General features: G+C 45.4%; 1 protein-coding gene across 15 annotated transcripts in view; it reads right to left on the bottom strand.

Annotated features, from left to right (window-relative positions):
* CACNA1C (calcium voltage-gated channel subunit alpha1 C) overlaps window positions 1-19251 on the bottom strand; it is a 606859-nt gene that overhangs the window by 145964 nt on the left and 441644 nt on the right. For all 15 annotated transcript variants that reach the window (XM_025041061.1, XM_025041070.1, XM_025041069.1 and 12 more), the window contains exon 9: window positions 18631-18803. In XM_025041061.1, the coding sequence (XP_024896829.1) occupies window positions 18631-18803 (173 nt within the window). The remainder of the gene's footprint in view (window positions 1-18630; window positions 18804-19251) is intronic.

Genomic DNA, 19251 nt, shown 5'->3' with positions numbered 1-19251 from the left:
TGCTGCAGGATCGGTGGCCCAGGAAGCCCGTAAGGAAGGGAAGAACACAGAGGTTCTGGTTTTTGGATGGAGTCATGGTCCTGGTGGGTGGGATATGGAACAGGATTTTCCTGTAAGGAAGTGGGGTGTCGGTTGTGTGGACTGTATGATGAGCAGGTGTTACTAGGTCTGTAGAGTAGAGGCATAGGGATCTTGGGCAGATTTAAGCAACTCTATTGCTTTTGCTGCTTGTGGTGCAGGAGTAATCCTTATCTGATGGTTAGCTAAAAAGGTGTGAAGACAGGGTATTTGTCTGATTTGGGGAAAGCAAAAAGGAGATAGTGGTCTTTTTTTTTTAAAAAAAAAATTCAAGTAATACTGTGGGAGAGTGAGCCTCTTTGCAGATGGGAGATACCAATCCCAGAGGTCAGCAGTGGTGAGGAAAGAGGGGCAACATCAACGGGCTGCGAGAAGGAGAGAGAGAGGCAGGTGGAGAGGTGTCATGGAAACTCTACGTACTAGTCAGGAATCCTGAGTTCCAGGGCCCTTCTCAGCACCAGCTCAGTGTTTGGGGAGAACACATCGTTTTAACAGCTCAAGGCTTTCTTCCTAAGTTACTCAGAGGAATGATGAGAAGAGGTGGGTGATGATCTCAAAAGCACACCCCTAATAGGAAGATAAGGCAGGAGGGACAGCAGAGACAGAGAAGCAATTAGTGGGAGTCATTAGCCAAGTGAGGATACTTAACAGTGCCATTGGGAGGACACCCACTGCACCTATGACACCTCAGACCAGCCTTTTGGAAGTTAAACAGCCCAGGTGTCAGCTTAGAAGCAAGAATTTTCTAACAACTGGAGTTGCACAAAAACGGAAGGGATTTCTTGTGACCTGGTGAGTTTCTATCACAGAGTGTTAAACGAAGACGGGGAAGATGCTGTAGAGGAGTTTCATGCATAGATGGGGACCTGAGGGGAGAAGGAGGGAGCCTCTGGACACTTTCTGGAGCTGAGATTCTACCATTCGATTCATCCAAGGCAAAGACAATTTATTAGGATATTGGCTCTGGGAAAAGAGCAGAGGAGTATGGGCCATGATGAAGTCACCTGGCAGATGCTGGAGAGAGGTCATTCAGGGTTCTTATGTACAGAATACTTTCTCCCTTGTAGTCACCTGCCGCCCAGCCAAATAGGGGAGAGCCAGTGTCTACGAAACAAGGACATTTTCTCCCTGGCCCAGCCACCCATCACTTGTGGAATATAGGATCAAAGAAAAAGACAGTACCAGAGAGAGTTCTCAGGGATCAAAATGCTCAAGAGTTTATAGAAAACCGGAGATTATTTGAGTATTACTTTTACATATTAGGAAATTGAGGCCCAGAGAGGGAAGTGTTTGTTCAAGGTCACGGAGTATTAGAGCTGAGATTAGGAACCAGGTCTCCTGACTTCCTCTCCAGGGTCTTCCTCCCCTCACCCACTACCTTCCTATCAGCAGGTATTTCAGGGGCTACCTTGTTCTCTGTGCTTACTTCTTTTCTGCCTTTGTCTTCAGACAGCCCTGGTGTGAGTCCTGGCTCAGCCTCCTATTGGCTGTCTGGCCTTGGGCAAATTATTCTAACCTTATCTTTTCCATCTAAAAATATAGAGCTAATAATACCAATCTTGGAAGGTTAAGTGAAAATTAAAGATAATATGAGTGAGAGGAGGTGCTTAATAAGTGGTAGCTGTCATCTATAATATTCAAGAATAATAGTCTGTGTGTAGAATGCCTGGATACTGTATATATTTATTGGAGAATGGAGAAACAAAACACAGGCCAAAGAAGAGAACCCTAGGATCACTTGTTTTGCATCGAAAAGGTCATCTGGAGTTTGAATCTTATTGGTGGTTATATATGTGTTCTCGAGGCCAGTCCCTAAGGATGGCCGAAGTTAACCATGTTCCCTTTGGGGCTATCAATGTCCCAGATGTCTTCGTCATTGCTGTAAAGTCCTTTCATAAAATATTCATGAAGTTCCTACTGTGTGCTAACAGTAACTTACTGTGACATGGGCCCTGCCCTGGAAATACTTAGCAACTTGTGAGAAGGTAATTTGTAAAAATCTTTAACTATGATTAATCATGAAAAAGTATTTAAGCACAACTGGGAAAAAGATAGCTGCATTAGTCTCCCTTTTGTGCCTCTTTCTTTTTTTAACCCTAAACTAAACAGGGACCCGCCAGAGATTGTGCTCTGTTCTTCTAACCTGCCCTCTGCCATGTCAGAAAAGGGTATTTGTGACCACAACCTGGGCACCATGGTGGTCTACCCAGCCTAACGCTGGATGCTTCCACTGGGTCAGGACAAGATCACATGGCTCATGGGCCCTTTTAGGATGGCCACTGCTACAGACTTCTGTAGCTTATTTGGACAGAATTTTTCTTCTATGAACCAGTGACACTAGTAACAGTGACATGGAGCCTCAGTTCCAGTTTGGCTTTAAATAGATTTTGGTCTAAATATATTTTTTAACATGCAACAATTGGATTAGACTAATGACAAATGTCATCCCCTACCATTGCCAGAGCAACATGCCATTTCCATTAGCAGTAATGTTTCCTGGCCGGAGTAAGGCATGGAAAATAATTTTTGGTCATCAACAATTCCCTTCAGTTTCACTGATCTGATTAAACTTAGCAACGGAAAGAGGAATTTACAAACTAGATGCTGTTCTCTATTTATTACCAAAATCGTTGCTTTCCACTACATCCAGGAGATACAGTTGAGATCTCATTAAGTCTCTGCTTGTGATAACGTTTACTCCATAAGTCTCCACTGTAGCTAATAAACGAAATGAACATTATGCCAAAGACCACATAATGGATGAAATCAAACCTCTGCCCCCGCAAACCTCTGGAAGGCAGTTGACCTTTTCAAGCCTTAAACGTATTCAGCTTTCCATTCCTAAAGAAGCAGCTAGGAATTTATTCTTGGTACTCTCTTAACTACTTCCTGACTGCCAGTCTTAGCTGGCTAGCTGGCCTCACTGAGAGAGAAATAAAATAAGGGTCTCTCTGACACTTCTCTGGATGTAGTTAAAGAAGAAAGGGGAGGAGAGGTGAGTACATGAAGTAAAACAACACAGAATACTCCTGTCCTCTCCCAGACGTTAGAAAGAAATATTGACAGACAAGAAATGGAAGATGAAGAATTAATTTGTGTCTGTTTCATTATATATTCTCTGCTGGACCAGATCGGGCCCTATCTTATTTTAGATCTGACACAGTGACAAGACAGGCCTAAGTCATCTGTTCCCAGTGGTAGAATTCCAAAGACATTTAGGCCAAGACCTCACTTCTCCCCCACCCCCAAATTCCCACCCTTTTTCCAAACAATATTCATTGACTGCCTATCTGCCAGGCTCTGTGCTGGTGACGGAATGCAAAAATTCCCACCCTCATGAGGTGCACAACCCAGCAGACGGTGTAAGACAGATAAATAAGCAGGTACAATAGATCATGTACAATATGTACTGTTATGCAGGCATGGAATGGATATTCTGGGAGTACAAAGGAGGAAGTGAAGAGAGGAGGAGGCACTGAATGTAGAGAAGGTAGAAAGGGAAGGGATGCCTGAAGTGGATTTTGTCGTGGGGCCAGTTCTAAAGGCAGTTCTGAAGGTGGAGCTGGGTTTTCCAGGCAGGGAGGGCAGAGTGTACGTAGGTGTCAGGAGGGTCTGTGGAAGGATGGCTGGCTTTCAGGATTCAGGGATTCCTGCGGGAGATCCAGTGCAAATTCCAGGAGTCTGGGGACGGCAGGATTCTGACTCAACTAAATTTCTCTGGAGTCTGATGGACTAGAATGATCAAGATTTGATTCAGACTATTAGGGCTAAAACTAACGCATGTCAACTTAAAACTACAGAAACAAAGCACAGAGCTGGAAGGGGTCTTTGCAGCTGTCTGATCCAACCCTTCACTTCACAAATGAGGAAACTGAGAGAGGCAAATTGCCAACTGGTTATTGAGTAAGGCCTGAAAGTCAGGTGGCCTTTTTTTCTCTGGCTTCTCTGAATTCCCCTATAGCATATATGATCAAACCCCAAACTCCAGCATCCTGTTAGGGGAGAATGATGAGTGTCATTCATCTCATAGTGCTATACTCTCAACTCGTATAATCGAGGGGTATGATTTAATAGGTAATAGTATTAATCTATTAAGGGATTATGGAAATTATAATTACTAGAAATGATTTTATACCATCACGGAAGCTCAAGAAGCTCTATAATTTTTACTAAAGGTTGAGATCTTGGTGAGAACCTAGGGTGCTCAGCTCAGCTTGATAGTCAGCAACTGACCACTGCAACTTCCCAGTCACTGCAGAATGGCAGAACGAGCTGTGGGTCCAGGGGGCTAGAACCCTCTACCACTGGCATCACTTTTCACGCCAATCAGATGCTCTCCCCTCAGATGATAGCAGGGACCTTTTTCTCTGTCTCTAGGGCACAGCAAACATTGTGCCAAACTTCTAGAGGGCTGAAGCAAGCATTACTGAACACAATGAGACTCTAATTCTGAACATTCCTGACAAGAAATTTTTTCATGCCTATGTGTAGTGTGTATGTGTAGGGTGGTGGTGGTGGTGGTGGTGGTGGTGGTGGTGGTAGTGGTAGTGGTCGTGGTGTTATTTTCAGAGAATTTTGTTAACGTAATAACTGGCCCATTATTGGATACCATTATCATATCTCATGAGTCATTGAAATGAGATAAAACAGTTGGACAGGTTAAACTGAAGCTTGGAATTGGGAAGGTAAACAAAAGCTTTTCCCCTCAAAGCCAGCCTGTCAAGCCTCTAATTAGAGCTTTTCACCTTGTCAGTAAGTTGCTGAGAACAGATCTCTTATATCACCCCCAAGTAAAGGCACAAACAAGTTCCAGTGAAGTTGTGATAATTCTTTAACAGCTTTGGCCTGTGTTTTTATTCTCTCTTGACCTCTAATCTTGAAATGCTTGTGTTCTTGCATGTGAGGCACTTTCTGAAGTCCTCTGAATAAGACTAAGAATATGTTAGTCAGAACCAGCTTTACACTTGGCAAATAATTTTTAGAACATGATTTAGGGAGCATCAAAGGCTCCTCTGTCTAAATATTTTAAAAATATCTTAATATTCTTATTTATAAAAAAAAAACACTGAAAAAACTTATCACAATTTAAATATATACTTTTGGACAGGATAAACCTTTAAACATCTTTCAAAGCTCTGTCTAGTAAATTACTCCAGATCTCTTTGCTGGTGGTAATTTTGGTCAGTCTAATGAACTAATATGAATTAAATCTAAATATACATTCTAAGAAAGGCTATATATTTTTATGAGTCTGAGTCAGTGGTTAAATCTTTCTTTTTCTTCTTTTTCTCTCTCAGGCTGTCTGGAGATGTCACCCGGGATAGGACATTCTACTCTTTTACTCTGGTCTCCCTCCATGACCTTCACAGAAGCCTGTTCATTCATGGACTATATTTTGAGACAAGGGTCTTGAGTGCAAACATATTTACTTGTTTGTCCTCTCCTTGAGGAGTGGTGATGCTGACTGTCACTGCATGTGTTGGCCCTGTTGGGAGTGTTGGATCCAAACTGGGAGTAGGAAGAAGAAAACTTATGGTCTTTTCAGTGAAGTCCAAGTTTAGGCTTGAAGTCAGGTGTTTGGAAAGGAACAAAATTGTTTGTTCTGTTCCGGAGGTCCTTGTCTAGTTCCTGTTATGTTACCTTTGAGCTCCTACCGTGCTTTGTCCTGAGACAGTGTTCAAACCTGCATGATCTCTAAGAGAAAGTGAATCTGGAAGCACAGTGAGGGGGGAGGAAATCTGCCCTTTTCTGCCTTCGGAAAACAAACCAGTTGATAAGAGATGAGGCTCTGCAGAAAGAGCCCCAGCAGCATGGACAGGGAGGCGAGGCACAGCTGGAGGGTGCACGGTCCTGCCCGGGGGTTGGGGGACAGACTCAGGGACCTGGGACCCCAGTGTGCCCCAGTATTTTATGATCCTGCAATTTTCTGATTGTGATGGAGCCATCTACTTGGCTAAAGAAGGAATCCAGGGCGTAGCACAGGGCTACAGAAAGATCACTGCAATGGGCTAATTGTTTGTGTTGCCCCCAAATGCCCATGTTGAAACCCTAACCTCAATATGATAGTATTTGGAGGTGGAGCCTCGGGAGGTCATTCAGTTATGAGGGCAGAGCTCTTACAAATGGGATTAGCGCCTTATCAGAAGAGGCCAGAGAGCCAGCTAGCTCTCTCTCCTCCATGTGAAGACACGGCAAGAGCATGGCCCTCACCGAGAACCTGACCCTGCTGGCACCCTGGTCTTAGACTTCCAGTCTCTGGAACAGTGAAAAAGAAATGTCTATTGTTTAAGCCACATGGTCTGTGGTAATTTGTTATAACAGCCCAGACCAAGACAGGAATAACACCTAAATGCACCAGCCTTCCCCTGTCTAGCCTTCCCTCTTTCCCCTGCCTTCGGCCCAGCTAACACTGACATTTTTCCTTCTGTCTTTAAGAATTCTGTCTGTCTCTCCAGGGAGCCCCCTTCTACTGAGCAGCAACCTTAAGGCAACTCTCTGCTGTTCCTGAACAGGCTTCATTCCTGCCCTCGAATCACGAGGCTTCAGTGAAAAATAATCTAGTACTTACAGCAGGTACTAGGGTTTTTAAGAGGAGGAAGTCTTTCCTATTATATGGGAGCATAAATCTCTGGGACACTGGCTATCACTAGAGGTATGTGTGTTTCTGTCTGATGAAATAACCCTGGAGGATAGAGCCACCAAAGCTCTATGTTTGGGGTTGTTACTCAACTTCTTTTTTTCATAAGCCACTTAAGCAGAAGGCAGGGATTAAATGAGGCAGAGTCATTTGGAATTCTACATGTGGTACTCTTCAGAATGAAAGAATTGTGTGTTGGTGTGTTCATGGTCACAGATAGAATATAGGCCTTTGAACAGCAAGAGATGAAAGGCATGACAGAACTCCTGCTGCTAACAGGCAGGACAAATCAGCTCCCAGGAGGAGTCCTCAGAGGGGACAGGTCACTAAGTCTGGAGAAGCATGAGTTATTTATCCCGAAGACGCATGGGTCTGCCAGCCCCGGGACTTTGTCCTAGTGGATTCAGGAGGCCAGTGGAAGGCCATCTTTCCAATGCATTCCTTCCTATGACTCTCATTTCAGGCTGTATCAGCCTTTGAAATGACTGATCTCCCTGCTTCCAGCTTCTCCCTTCCTCCAACCCATTGTCTACAATCAGGGACACAATCAGTGACCTTGTGACAGTGAACTTGTACCTCTGTTTAAATCTCTTTGGTGGCTCCTCCTCATCTAGAGGATCAAGTCCACACCTGAAGCCCTTTGGGACCAGGCCTCAGTCTTCTTTTCTGGCTTTATCTTTGGTTTCTCCCCTGTGCATCCTAAAAGAAACCTTTTCTTTCCTCCCCTTCCTCTATTCCTCCTCCTCTCCTTCCTCTTCCTCCTCCTCCTATTATTTGCTTCTACACTTTACATATGTAGCTCCCTCAGCTGACAAAGTCCTTTCTCATTCTTTTAGGCTATAAATTGCTACCAATCAGAGAGTAGCAGAGACACTGCTATATGTCTACTCAACCTAATTTTATATGCCCTGGGCTCTCAGCTGGACCATATTTCCCAGCGCCCAGAGAGCTAAGAGGTGCTGCTAACTGTTTTCTGGCGAATGGAATGTGGACGAGAGCTATGGCCACACTCCCAGACCTGGCCTCCAAACCCTCCTACATACCCCTCCACACTCCATTTCCCTTCCCTCTTCTGCTGGCCAGATCCAGGGATCCAGGGAGACCTCTGTGGCCCAGTGAGTGGAGGGAAGGAGCCCTTGTCCCTGAAGACTGTGGAGGTGAACTTCCCTTCCTACCAACACTGAACCAACAGTGAACCGTGGAGCAGAAATAATGTTCACTGTAAGAAGTGACTGAGACTCGATCTGAGGGCTGCTCACAACAATGAGCCTGCTCTGACTGATGTGGCCCTCCCTCAAGAATCATTCTCTAGGTGAGCAGCCCCTTCCACCCTCTTCGAAACTATTCTCTTTCTTCTGTATTTTTCCAATACCATGTTCATAGCTTCAACTCATTGCTATAACCTGTTTATTTGTGCATCTGTCTCCTTAACTAGGCTGTAAGTCCCCTTAGAACACAGGCTGTGTTATTTATCTTGGTATTCTGGGTGCCCAATTGGTATTTAATATGTGTTGAGTGAATGTACAATTGTCTCTCAAACCAAGAGGATAGTCTGGAATGTGTGTGACTCCAGATCTCCCCAAAACTGTCTACTATTCTATGTCCAGGGATCCCAGTTTCTGTGCTTCTTGTACTGCTCCCCCGCCCCATGCCACGTGCCTCCATGATAGAAATACAGCATGTGGCTAATCTCTCTCCATTACCATATGATAATTTTCCACATCAGCAAGCAATGACAGAGGCAGGAGCTGTCATTCTCTTTCCTCCACTAACAGCCTTCTGACAGATAATGTATCTTGCTGTGACATGGGGTTTTATCTCCCAGTGTTTATGTGGAAGTGGGGGAGGGGTGGGTGGTGGGAGCCAAGGGCAACTGTATCATGGGTGGCTCTTTTGAGAGGTGAAGCACCGGTTACATTATGGGAGGAAATGGGTCAAAGGGACAGTTAGGATGGTCCATCTCCCCTTCAATCCCTCTGCTGACCTACTCTCAGCTCCCAGGTATGTCAATCAGTTTGCAAAGCACTAAATTAAAATTAAATTGGCACTTTATTGGGTGCTTACCCTGGGTGAGGCTGAATGGGCAGACCCATTTGTCAAAGGGTTTGAGATTCAGGTAGGTGACAGCACTTCTCCAAAGACACCACACACGAATCGCTTCCTGTGAGGCTGTCCCTAGCCAGAGACCCCCCCTCTGGGCTCCCATATTGCCGAAGCTCCTAAGGATATCAGAGGCTCAGAAGCGATGGCCCCATAGCCCTGCACAACCGTGTGTCATAAAGGCAGATGATGGCACATTCCTCACGGTGTATTTGCTGAGGCAGGGAAGTAGATGGTGGTGAGCTAGAATATTCCGTTCCTGAGCACTCCAATTGACCAACACCCTCCTCTAATCCAGTTCAAAAGGAGCCCTGGACTGAAAAAAACCTCTGGTAAGTCTTATGGCTGATATGCCTCCTTCCAAGCAAGACCATCTCTTAAACCATTCCCAGTGGAGGCTTTTGGTCTGTTAACCTTTTTGTCTGCTTGGGCTAGATAATACCATAACTTGATTTCATGCTTTGAACATAGTTCTTATAATCATAAAACTTATCTTTTCTCTCTCCCCTTGTTAAAAAAAAATCAAACTCATGTCTTTTATGTTAACATTTAAGAATAGATTTTCCTGCCTCTCTTCTCCTTCCCTCCTTCCACCCTGTTTTCCATATGAGACTGAGGGTGAAAAATGCTGTAACAAAGATGAAGACACTACTCTGGCTGGGGGTCAGAGGAACCCTCTTCCAGTTCCTCTCTGGTTGGAGGAGGAAGACAGCCACAACATTACTGAAGGTGGGATTGTGGTACTGAGGAGTGTGGTACACAGTCAGCAGAACTGGACCCAAGGCCTACCTACCTGAGGTTAGGTACAACATATGAGCTGTATGACATGAACAAATTAACTTCTCTGAGCTTCTGTTCCTCTATAAAATTGGAATATTAGTACTCACGTGAGATGATCTTAGGGAGGATTAAATGAGATCGTTTATGTCTTCTCTCTCTTGCGTGCAAGGAAAAGATATGTTCCCTCTCCTGCCCACGCCCCTGTCCTGCCTCTGTCCTCTAGGCCAGGAGAGCCCACAGAAGGCTGATATGTGTCTATTGTCCAACCTCAGAATCTAAAATGTGATTCCACACAAGCTATGGAACAATGGTTCCCCCTCAAGGAGAGAATGCAAGAGTGATGAAGATCTCACCCCTTGCTCCATTGACCATCCAACTTTTTCTTTTAAGGGATCTATAATTATAACTCCTTCCAGTTATTCTTTTAGGCCCACTTTTTAAACTTTTAAATCATTTCTACCCACACTGTCAATGACAATACACTCTCTGAGGGCCTACCATGAGTATGAGGAAGACTAGACAAAGGGTATTTGGCCAAGTAGGTAAGAATTTAGATATAAAACCTTAATTCACTTGAGTCTAAGAGGATTCAATTCTTCAATATTATTTGGAGGGGAGAAGTCTATTAAATATAAATCACTATCCTGGATGCTGACTGAGAGAGTGAATAAAACATTAGTAAAGCATATTCTCTGCCTCCCAAGGGCTTTCTATATGACAAGAGGGCTGGGCCAACCCCACCTGTACTGAGGCAGGTGGAAGGTCCAGAGTGCTGACAGTGCCTGTCCTGAGAGTGAGGGTCTGGAAGGGTGTTAATGGAAATGTGCTCTCTGTACTAGGCTGGCAGGCTGGGCAGAGAAGGGAAAGGGTGTTCCAGGAAAGGGGAAGTGAAATGAACAAAGGTCCAGAAATGAGGAAGTAGCAGGCCTATCCAGACAGCAGCAGTAGTCTGGTTTTGCTGTGGAGGAAAGCAGTGAGTGATATGGTTCAAGCTATTGGCTGGGACAGATGAGAGATGCTTGTGATACAGAGAGAAGATGTCAGCTATGGAGAAATAGCTAAAGCTTTTGTGCAAGGGAATGACATGTCACTCTAGAAATACAAATTTGTCTACATTGTGCAGGGTATGTGGAAGTAGCACTGGGGAGCAGGGCAGGCAAGGAACAGAGGAGGAGAGGGGAGGAGGGAGAAGGTAAGAGGGACTTTCCAGGAGTCAACTGATAAGACCTGACAATTGATTGAATGTAGGAGTTGATAACCATGGAGGGATCACAGAAGAGGAAAGAGGGAAGAGACAGAGGGAAGAAGAGAGATTTCTTGCCTGGAAACTGGGAAGATGCTGAGGCTCCCGAAGGGAGAGGAGGGCTGGGAAGACACTGGTTTGGGCTGAGACCCCAGCTGGAAGGCAGAGGGTGCTCTCCTCCAGGCACTGGAGAAGCGAGCCTTCCTGGCTGCACCCCAGAGGACTCCCAGCCTTGCTCAGGATGTCAAGAGCTGAGCCTCTTGGTTGTGTCCATACTGGGCAGTTGGTTGGCCAGTGATCCCCAAACGCTGTTCACTTGTCCTTTTCACACCGCAGGAGTGGTCTGGTGGCTCCACAGATCACTCTGTGTCTCTCAGAAACCATAGTGTTGCCCAGCACAGTACTGGCTCACATCCTCGCTGCTACATGGGTTCCCTCTTTGCTGGCTCCGTTCTCACCACAGATATTATGCAGTAAAAGATGAACCAAGACGAAGGCAGATATCTAAAAAAGGGTGTAAGAATCCCTCTTCTGGTACCTTTCTCAGCTGTTATTGACCATATTCCTCACCATAAATATAATCGTTTGTATTCTGGAGCTTGTTGTGATAAAGAGTTTTTGGCCTGGGATACCCCCCTAAAGACATAGCCAGTGTGTGCCGGTGTCTGCAGCCTGCCTGCCTTGTTCTGCTTCATGACCTTGTAGCTCTGGGCTCTGCAGGCATGAAGCAGAGCTTCCCTCTGTCCTGAGTGGGTGCTGTGAACTGGGAGCCTCACTGAGTGGGAGGTGTGGGTGGGGAAGGTGGGCATAAGTGCTTTCTGAACTGGAACAGGCCTTTGTTAACCTACGACTCAACAGACCAGGCAGGTACCTTTATGCTGACCTAATGCTGGTTGTGGGCAGGCCATGAATGTCTCCTGTCAATATGCTATGTGGCTTTCCCCTCTCCACTTCTCCAGAAGCATAGAGCTGTCATTCAGTGAGAAGCGTGTAACAGCTTCTTGACAGCTCGAAGTCAGAAAAATTTACCTACTGCTGGTTTTGCTTTAAGAAATGTGTGGCAGCTTACTGAGACCAGGTTGGCACACCTACCTCTCGCTGTACATTCGATGGCCTCAGGTAGCTCTTCCACTGCTCCACGGGCTGGACAATGGCATCTACAAACTTATGGGGCCAGACAGTATAGAAGCCAGATTGTGTTCCAAAGGCAGATGTGCTACCCAAGGAAGTAGCCCCGCCAGGGTTCCTGTTCTGACCTGATCCCACAAGGAGGTACTGTACACAATACCAGATCCCATGGGCTCCATCCAGAGGTATCAACCCCTACTAATTGCCACTGTGTGCAAGGCATGACATCCTCTTATTTCTCAAGAGCTCCCAACACCTTCCCATGGCAGTGCCATTTCCCTACCCTTGCTGTTGTCCTTGCTTACCCGGGTTCCATGCCCATTTGCCTGTTGTTTTTAAATGGCACTTTCCAAGAGTAGGGAATGATTGAGAGCCATTGGACAGCAGATGTGTTTATGAAAGCACTCTGAGAAGAAGTTACTTCTGAACAGACAGGATGAGGTGCCCACTCAAGTCCAGTGATGGTCCAGGCTTCCCTGTTCCATTGGCTCAGGGTAAGGAGGAAGGCGCTTTGCCAAAACTTGTTCGTGGACATGCACTTACAAACTCTTGTAGTCATCTGACTTATATGTGTGATAATATTCCCAAGACATGGGCTGTATCAGCAGTAAGGACACAGAGATGAATCAAAGGCAGTTGGCTGTGACCCTCATATTGTAGCCTAGAAGACATGCAAAGAGGGGGACATGCTCTAAGTGTCATGGGAATGCAGAGGGTGAGGTGGGGATTGCTTCTGTCTGGAGGCCTCTGAGGAGCTTCTTTGAGGAGCACCATGGTGTGGTGGAGTGTCCTGTGTGGGGACTCGGGGGACCTGAGTTTATCCTAACATCTCTAATAATTAGTCCTGATGAGTTGTTCCCTGTCTTGGGCACTAGTTACTTCGCCTGATCTCTGCAGCAATTTCTAGCACTACAGTTTTAGGGCTCTGATTAGCACCAGCTGGAAGTTAATGGGAGGGACAAGAGAGATAGCTGGGGTATGCAAGAGGTGTCTGCTCTCACCGAGTGGCACAAGGTCAGGAAGGCCCTGTAACATGTGATAACTCAGGGATGCAAAGTAAGAAAGGAGTCAAGGAGAAAACAACTGTTAGTGTTTCTTCTCATGCCATCCGAGCCATATGCTTGGTGGGATTCTGTCACAGAAATCTAGATGTGCAACCCATGGCCATGAGCTAAGTCCCAGGTAAAAAGTCTACTGATTAAAACGTCAAGAAAAAAGCTCAAATAATAATGCACATGCCCTTGACACATATATAATGTAAGTCAGTGATATTCAGATTACTGCTCTTAAGCCACATGGGGCCCTTTCAAGGGCAGCTCTTACAAGCCATCGACTTTCTCGATTTCAAATGTGCACTATCCCTGACTCTGCAGGGCAGGCAGCAGTCATGCGGCGATGTCGTTAATGATGATCGCAAAAATGGCTCCCGCGTCACATAACTGAATACTGCTGGTGTAAATATTTAATCCTGCTTATCTATGTGGAAATTCAGTGTTTTGGTTCCACCGTCTGTCTTTCATATGCTCATCCACATACATGTCTGTCTTCGACTGCAAGCTTTAGAGGGCTGGAACTGCATTTAAACTGTCTTAATGACATGAGAGATTTCTATATAGATAGATGTTTAATAAATGAAATTTTTGATCTTGAGGAAGAGAAAGAAAGAAGAAATTCCCACTTTTATCTCTTTGTGTCTTCTCCTTCTAATGCCTGGCCTTCCATCAGACTCGACATTTGAGCCAGAAAGTGGGCCTTGTGTCTTAAAACAGGGCATCTCTACTGATGACAAAGACCTGTGTGCAGCAGTGATTGTTATGTGATTGGTGGCTTCAGAAGGGATGCTTGCTGCTGCTCGTAAGGAGGGGAAAGGCCTCGACATTACCCTAGTCTTTTACCGTAGAGGAGAGGGGTTTGAAGGCCAAGACCCAAGTGGCCACCTCCTCTGGAAGCGGCACAAAGGGCAGCACGGAACAAGCGTGCCCCTTCCTTGCCTCCCTTCTGTCTTTTGAGCCCTGAAATGGCCCTTGAGTATCATGTTCTTCTCCACCCCCCCACCCCGCCCAAATCCATCTGTAACCAATTGCAGATGGGGATATAATGAAGGGCTGGGCTCTAGACACTGACCCACAGGGCCCCAGGAAGGCTGGATTATGTGCCTCCTCTCCCCTTTCTGGAGACTCTCAGATGGCTGTCAGCTAGGCTGTGTCAACAACAGGAGGTCAGAGCAATGCTTGATGCTATCGTGAGACGTCTCCAGACTTAAGACACTCATGGAACAAGACTCTGCCCTCACGTTTTGGCTGCCACCATTGCACCAAGCAGCTTTTTTCAAGGTGCCAATGATGCCACTTTGCTAAGCCTGATGATGAGTTCCCTGTGCTCACCTTGCCTTCTCAGCAGCACTGCCCGCTTCTTTGCCTTTCCTCCAGTCTCTCTGCCATACCTTTCTAATCCTCCTCTGCTGGTTCTTTATCATCAACCCTGCCTCCAAACTTCACTTGCCCATGTTATTAGACTTCATCTAACTTCTGTCTATACTACTCCCTAAGTGATCTCATCCAGACAAACAGGTTTAAATACCTCCTATACGTTGTTGACTTCTCAAATTACAATTCTGTTCCAGACCTCTCCCCTGGACTCAGATGAATTCCGAATTGCCTACTCACCATCTGCATTTGGATATCACATAGGCATTTCAAACATACAGGTCCAAGAAGGTGTTCCTGATATTCCTGCCTGGCACCAATTCCTCTCAGTCTTTATATCAGTAAACGAGGATTCCACTCTTATTGCTGTTTGGCACAATCGCTTTGCAATCTGCCTGACATCTCTCTTTCACATTCTATATCTGATACATCAAAAAATGATGGAGCCTGACTGTATCAGCCTCATTGTCACCAGGACAAGGTGCCACCATATCTTGAGGCAGGAGCCTTCTCCCAGGCTCCCTGCTTTGCCCTTGCCCACCTCCATTCCATTTCACATGAGGCCAGCCAGGGGGCTCCTGTTAAACATCTGTCAAGTTATGTCACTGCTTAGCTCAAAACCTCCAGTGGCTTCTTAGCTCACTCCTAGTTAAAGTCCAAGTTCTTACAGTGATTTTAACTATCTACTTCCTGGTTACCTTGGACCTCATGGCCTACCTGTCTCCCTCTCATTCACTCATCTCCAATCACATTAGCCTCCTCTCTGTTCCTCAAATATGTCAACCATGCTCCTTCCTTGAGGCCTTTCCATGGGCTGTTCCCAGAATGCTCTTTTCCCAAATATTTATATGGTTCATGTCCTTATTGCCTTTAAGTCTTTATTCAAATGTCATCTTCTCAGTGAGTTATTTCTTGATCACCTCATCTAAATTATAATCTCTCAACACTTCTGTCCCCTTTTCACTGTTTCAACTTTCTTTGTGGTACTTATCACTTTCTGACCTGCTATTTAATTTTCTGTCTGCCTCCCCACGAGAAGATAAGTTCCAAGAGGGTAGAGATTTTTGACTACTTTGCTCATTGCTGTATTTGCAGCACAGAGTCTGGCACAGAGCAGACCTGTAATTGGTGGATGGGTGAGTGGAAGAATGGATGAACTGCAATATATAATTGTATATAATTTACTGGCCACATCATTCACTCTAATTCAGGGGTACCCGATCCTCAGGCTGCGGACTGGTACCGGTCCATGACCTGTCAGGAACCGGGCTGCACAGCAGGAGGTGAGCGGTGAGCAAGCAAAGATTCATCTGTATTTGCAGCCGCTCCCCAGCACTAGCATCGCTGCCTCAGCTCCACCTCAGATCATCAGGCATTAGATTCTCATAGGAGCACCGGTCCCTGGTGCCAAAAAGGTTGGGGACCTATGTTTTAGCAATTTCAAAGGCTAAGATACTACTTTAATTGAAACATATGTAATTTATAGCAGCATTTCTCCTCTTGTATTTGTTTCAAAGGGCAAACTATGAAGTTCTGAAGACAAGAATACAGTTTCTGAGCCATAAACTTGCATTTTCTGCAAATTTATTAGGTCGTCAATTCCCTAATAATTTAATCACAACAACTGCTTTTAACTGGACTTCCCCAATAGACACAGTCCTTTGGGCTCATTTCCTGGTTCCATTACTAAATCTCTCACATTCATTTCATTACACATGTCTAGTTTACTATATATCTTGCTTTTTTATATACTCATTCCCTTGCCCCATCTCCCTAGAACTGTTCTACCACCATTAGCACAACTGAAGGAGGCAGGCTCCCATCCTAGTCTCCTAGGACAAGGCTTGCTGAGGACAAGAAGCAAACACCAAAGCTCCTCCAGCCAGCAGGAAAGTATAGGTGGAAGGAACAACAGTCTCTAGAGTCTGATTTTATCCATATTTGGGCTTATGAAAATCTTGGCAGAGGTTCTGTCCACTGGGGTAGGCAGCTCATCATGCTCTTCCCAAAGTTTGGCTGGAAATGTGGGTAGATGGGTCTGCTCTGTGTGATATGCTCCAGCAGCAAAGAATTCTCCATACTGGGAACTCCTTGGAATTTATTCATTTAATGGGCAGGACAAGGAAGCAGTGCATTTCTTGGAAGCTCTGGCTTTAGGCAGAGAACAGGATAGCTATGTGTGTCTGTGGATGGCAACTGACTGCTAAGCAAGTAGTGGATGCCGCACATTTTAAATAACGTGTTAAGAAACCTGCTCATCGGCATTAATCATGACCTAGGGGCTCCGTCCTGACTTAAGGGGGTAGGCGGAGCCAAGACGCCAGTTCCTGTGTTTCAGAGGTAAGTTTCTCTGTGGCTCACAGGCTAACTTATTTATTAACCATACCACTCAGTGCCACAAAACTAATCAACTACTTCACAGTTTCATCCATAATATAATAGATTCTGTCAAGCACTTTTCCAGAAAGACCCTCAGTGGCATCATTGCTCATTGCTATAATCCACTGAAGGCCTGGTCTTCCAACTTGCAAAATACCTTAACAGACTGTGAAGGCCTCCTTAGGTTATTAAATTATGGTGTTGCCAGTCCCTTGTTGTTTGTGTGTTTTAATTTTGTATCTGCACCTTAAGCAGAATTATCAGAAAGGGAGCAGTTGATAGATGGATTATATCAGCCTCTGTAACGAGGGAGCAGAGATTCTGTTCTCTGTTAACATCGCCGGCTGTCTTCTTCCTCCACCTGTGCCTCCTCTAGATTCCCAGTTAGAACTCAGAAACTAATGAGAAGAAACACACAGAGATCAGCTGGGGAGTTGGAACACATGGACATAACTAACGCCTACTCACAAGGCCCAGACATTAGACTCACTGTATTTACATATATGTGCTAGGTCATATATGTACACACACGCCTACATACACGGAGATTTAAAAACTGATGGGAAGACCGTAATTTTCTCTGGGTCAGCTCTCCTGACAGTCCTGTGGCCTTCCTGGCTTCCTTAAGGGGAGAAGCATTTGCTCAATAATGACATCCTGCTTTCTCTCAATATCCCTGAGCCTCAGTGGGTCCCGTCATCTCCTTCTCTGCTCAGAGAATGTTTCTGGCTTCCTGCTCTTACCTGCCTGACTCCATACAGCAACCATCTTGGTTGGCCATTTAACCTGTTTGGATCCTGACTACTCTAGATGCTCAATAATTAGGAACACATTTTTAAGTTAGGCTGCTTGAGGACAGAAATGCACCTATTAGAGCATGTAAAATGAAAGGGAAAGATTGAACATAGAAAGAGAAGGAAAGTTAAGAGTGCAGCGGAGTCACAGAGATCAAGGCCAAATGAAACAGAGAGAGTAGTTAGAACCCAGTGGTTCTCAAATTTACTCTGCATCACAATCACCTGTGGCCTCGTTCAAACCGATTGCTGGGGTACGCCCCACAGTTCCCAAGTCAGTAGATCTGAAGCGCTGCCGAGAATTTGTATTTCTAGCAAGTTCCCAGATGATGCTGGTGCTGTTGGTCCAGTGACCACACTCTAAGAATCACTGGCTTATCTGATGAGATCCTGAATTTCCATGATTCATCATCTTTCCTGTACTTGCAAGTCACTACCATCTATCACTCTCAATTTTATCCCAGCAATAGCCTGTCCAACAATCTGCTCCATGCAACCTCAGAAGAAGGGATCGGGCTCAGCTTCTGTAACCTAATCGTATTCTGTCACATGCTTCTGGTCTTCCTCAATCTCCCCATTTAGTCCTTCCCCAGATCCTTTCATCTCACCTCCATAAGAGAAACCTTTGGCTCCTTTTCCTGTGAGAAAGTGCGATGGCACTTGAAGTCTGCTGCAAAGGGAGTGAGAATCTGGATTTCCAGGTGGCTGCTTGGTGGAAATTGTTCCTTTCGAACAAGCCTAGAATAGGAAGCCTGCCCCTCTGACCAAAGAGGTGGAACCCAGAGGAGGATGTCTGATTTAAAAATAGAGTCCACCTTAGCAAAATCTCAACTGTCCTTAAGATCAAAGATTCTAAAAGGAATATGGGGCTTTATAGATCAACAGCAAGTATTTCACATCTGTGACTAATTTCTATGAGTAGCGAATGATTGCAATCAATGAGACAAATGTTGCTCCAGGAGGACAAACTGTAAAGAAAGGTTGGTGGTAAAAGGTTTTTGCTGTCCTCCCCACTGTTTCCTCCCTCTCCTAGAACCCAGCCCAAGACAGAGGATGGCTGCTTACTGTTTCGGGGTTTCTCCTCATCCATGCCTTCATCCTCGTTCTCAGGGTCGATGTCTTCTGCTTGGGTGATCCAGTCCAGGTAGCCTTTCAGATCCTCTTCCAGCTGCTGCTTCTCTCTCAGCTTTTGGAAATCTCCCCGAGCCTTGGCCTTCTCTCTCTCTTTAGAAAACTCTCTGGTGAGAGAGAGTGGAGTGGACAGGGCAGGGGAGCACAAGGAAGGAGGGAGCAGGTCAGCATGAAGGAATGATGGAGACAAGACGGAACAAAAGTATTAATTGCTATGCACTAGGAAGCCGCCCCCATGCCCCTACTTCCACAGACAGCTTTCTCTATTCATCCCAAGTTTTGTCTTTACTCTCACATAAATGGAAGGAGTCACTGAAGGAGAAGGATAAAATCCATTTCTTTTTTTCCTGGATCATGATCACAGGCTTTTCCTTCGATAACAACTGTTCTCCAATGACCTGGAAACTCCTTCAGAACACTAACTAAAAAACTTTCACAACAGTATGGTACATGCATTTTCATTTCCCTCAGTACTGGGTGGCAGCTGAAAAATCTAAAGAGCCTCTGGGTGACAAAAGGTGTTAGGAGCAGCAGTGTGCTGCAGCCTGCTCACCC

This window comes from Pteropus alecto, unplaced genomic scaffold (genome assembly GCF_000325575.1).
Source record: "Pteropus alecto unplaced genomic scaffold, ASM32557v1 scaffold76, whole genome shotgun sequence".
NCBI classification, from domain to species: Eukaryota; Metazoa; Chordata; class Mammalia; order Chiroptera; family Pteropodidae; genus Pteropus; species Pteropus alecto.
The sequence above is the reverse complement of the archived record's forward strand: the minus strand, read 5'-3'. Positions and strand labels throughout refer to the sequence as shown.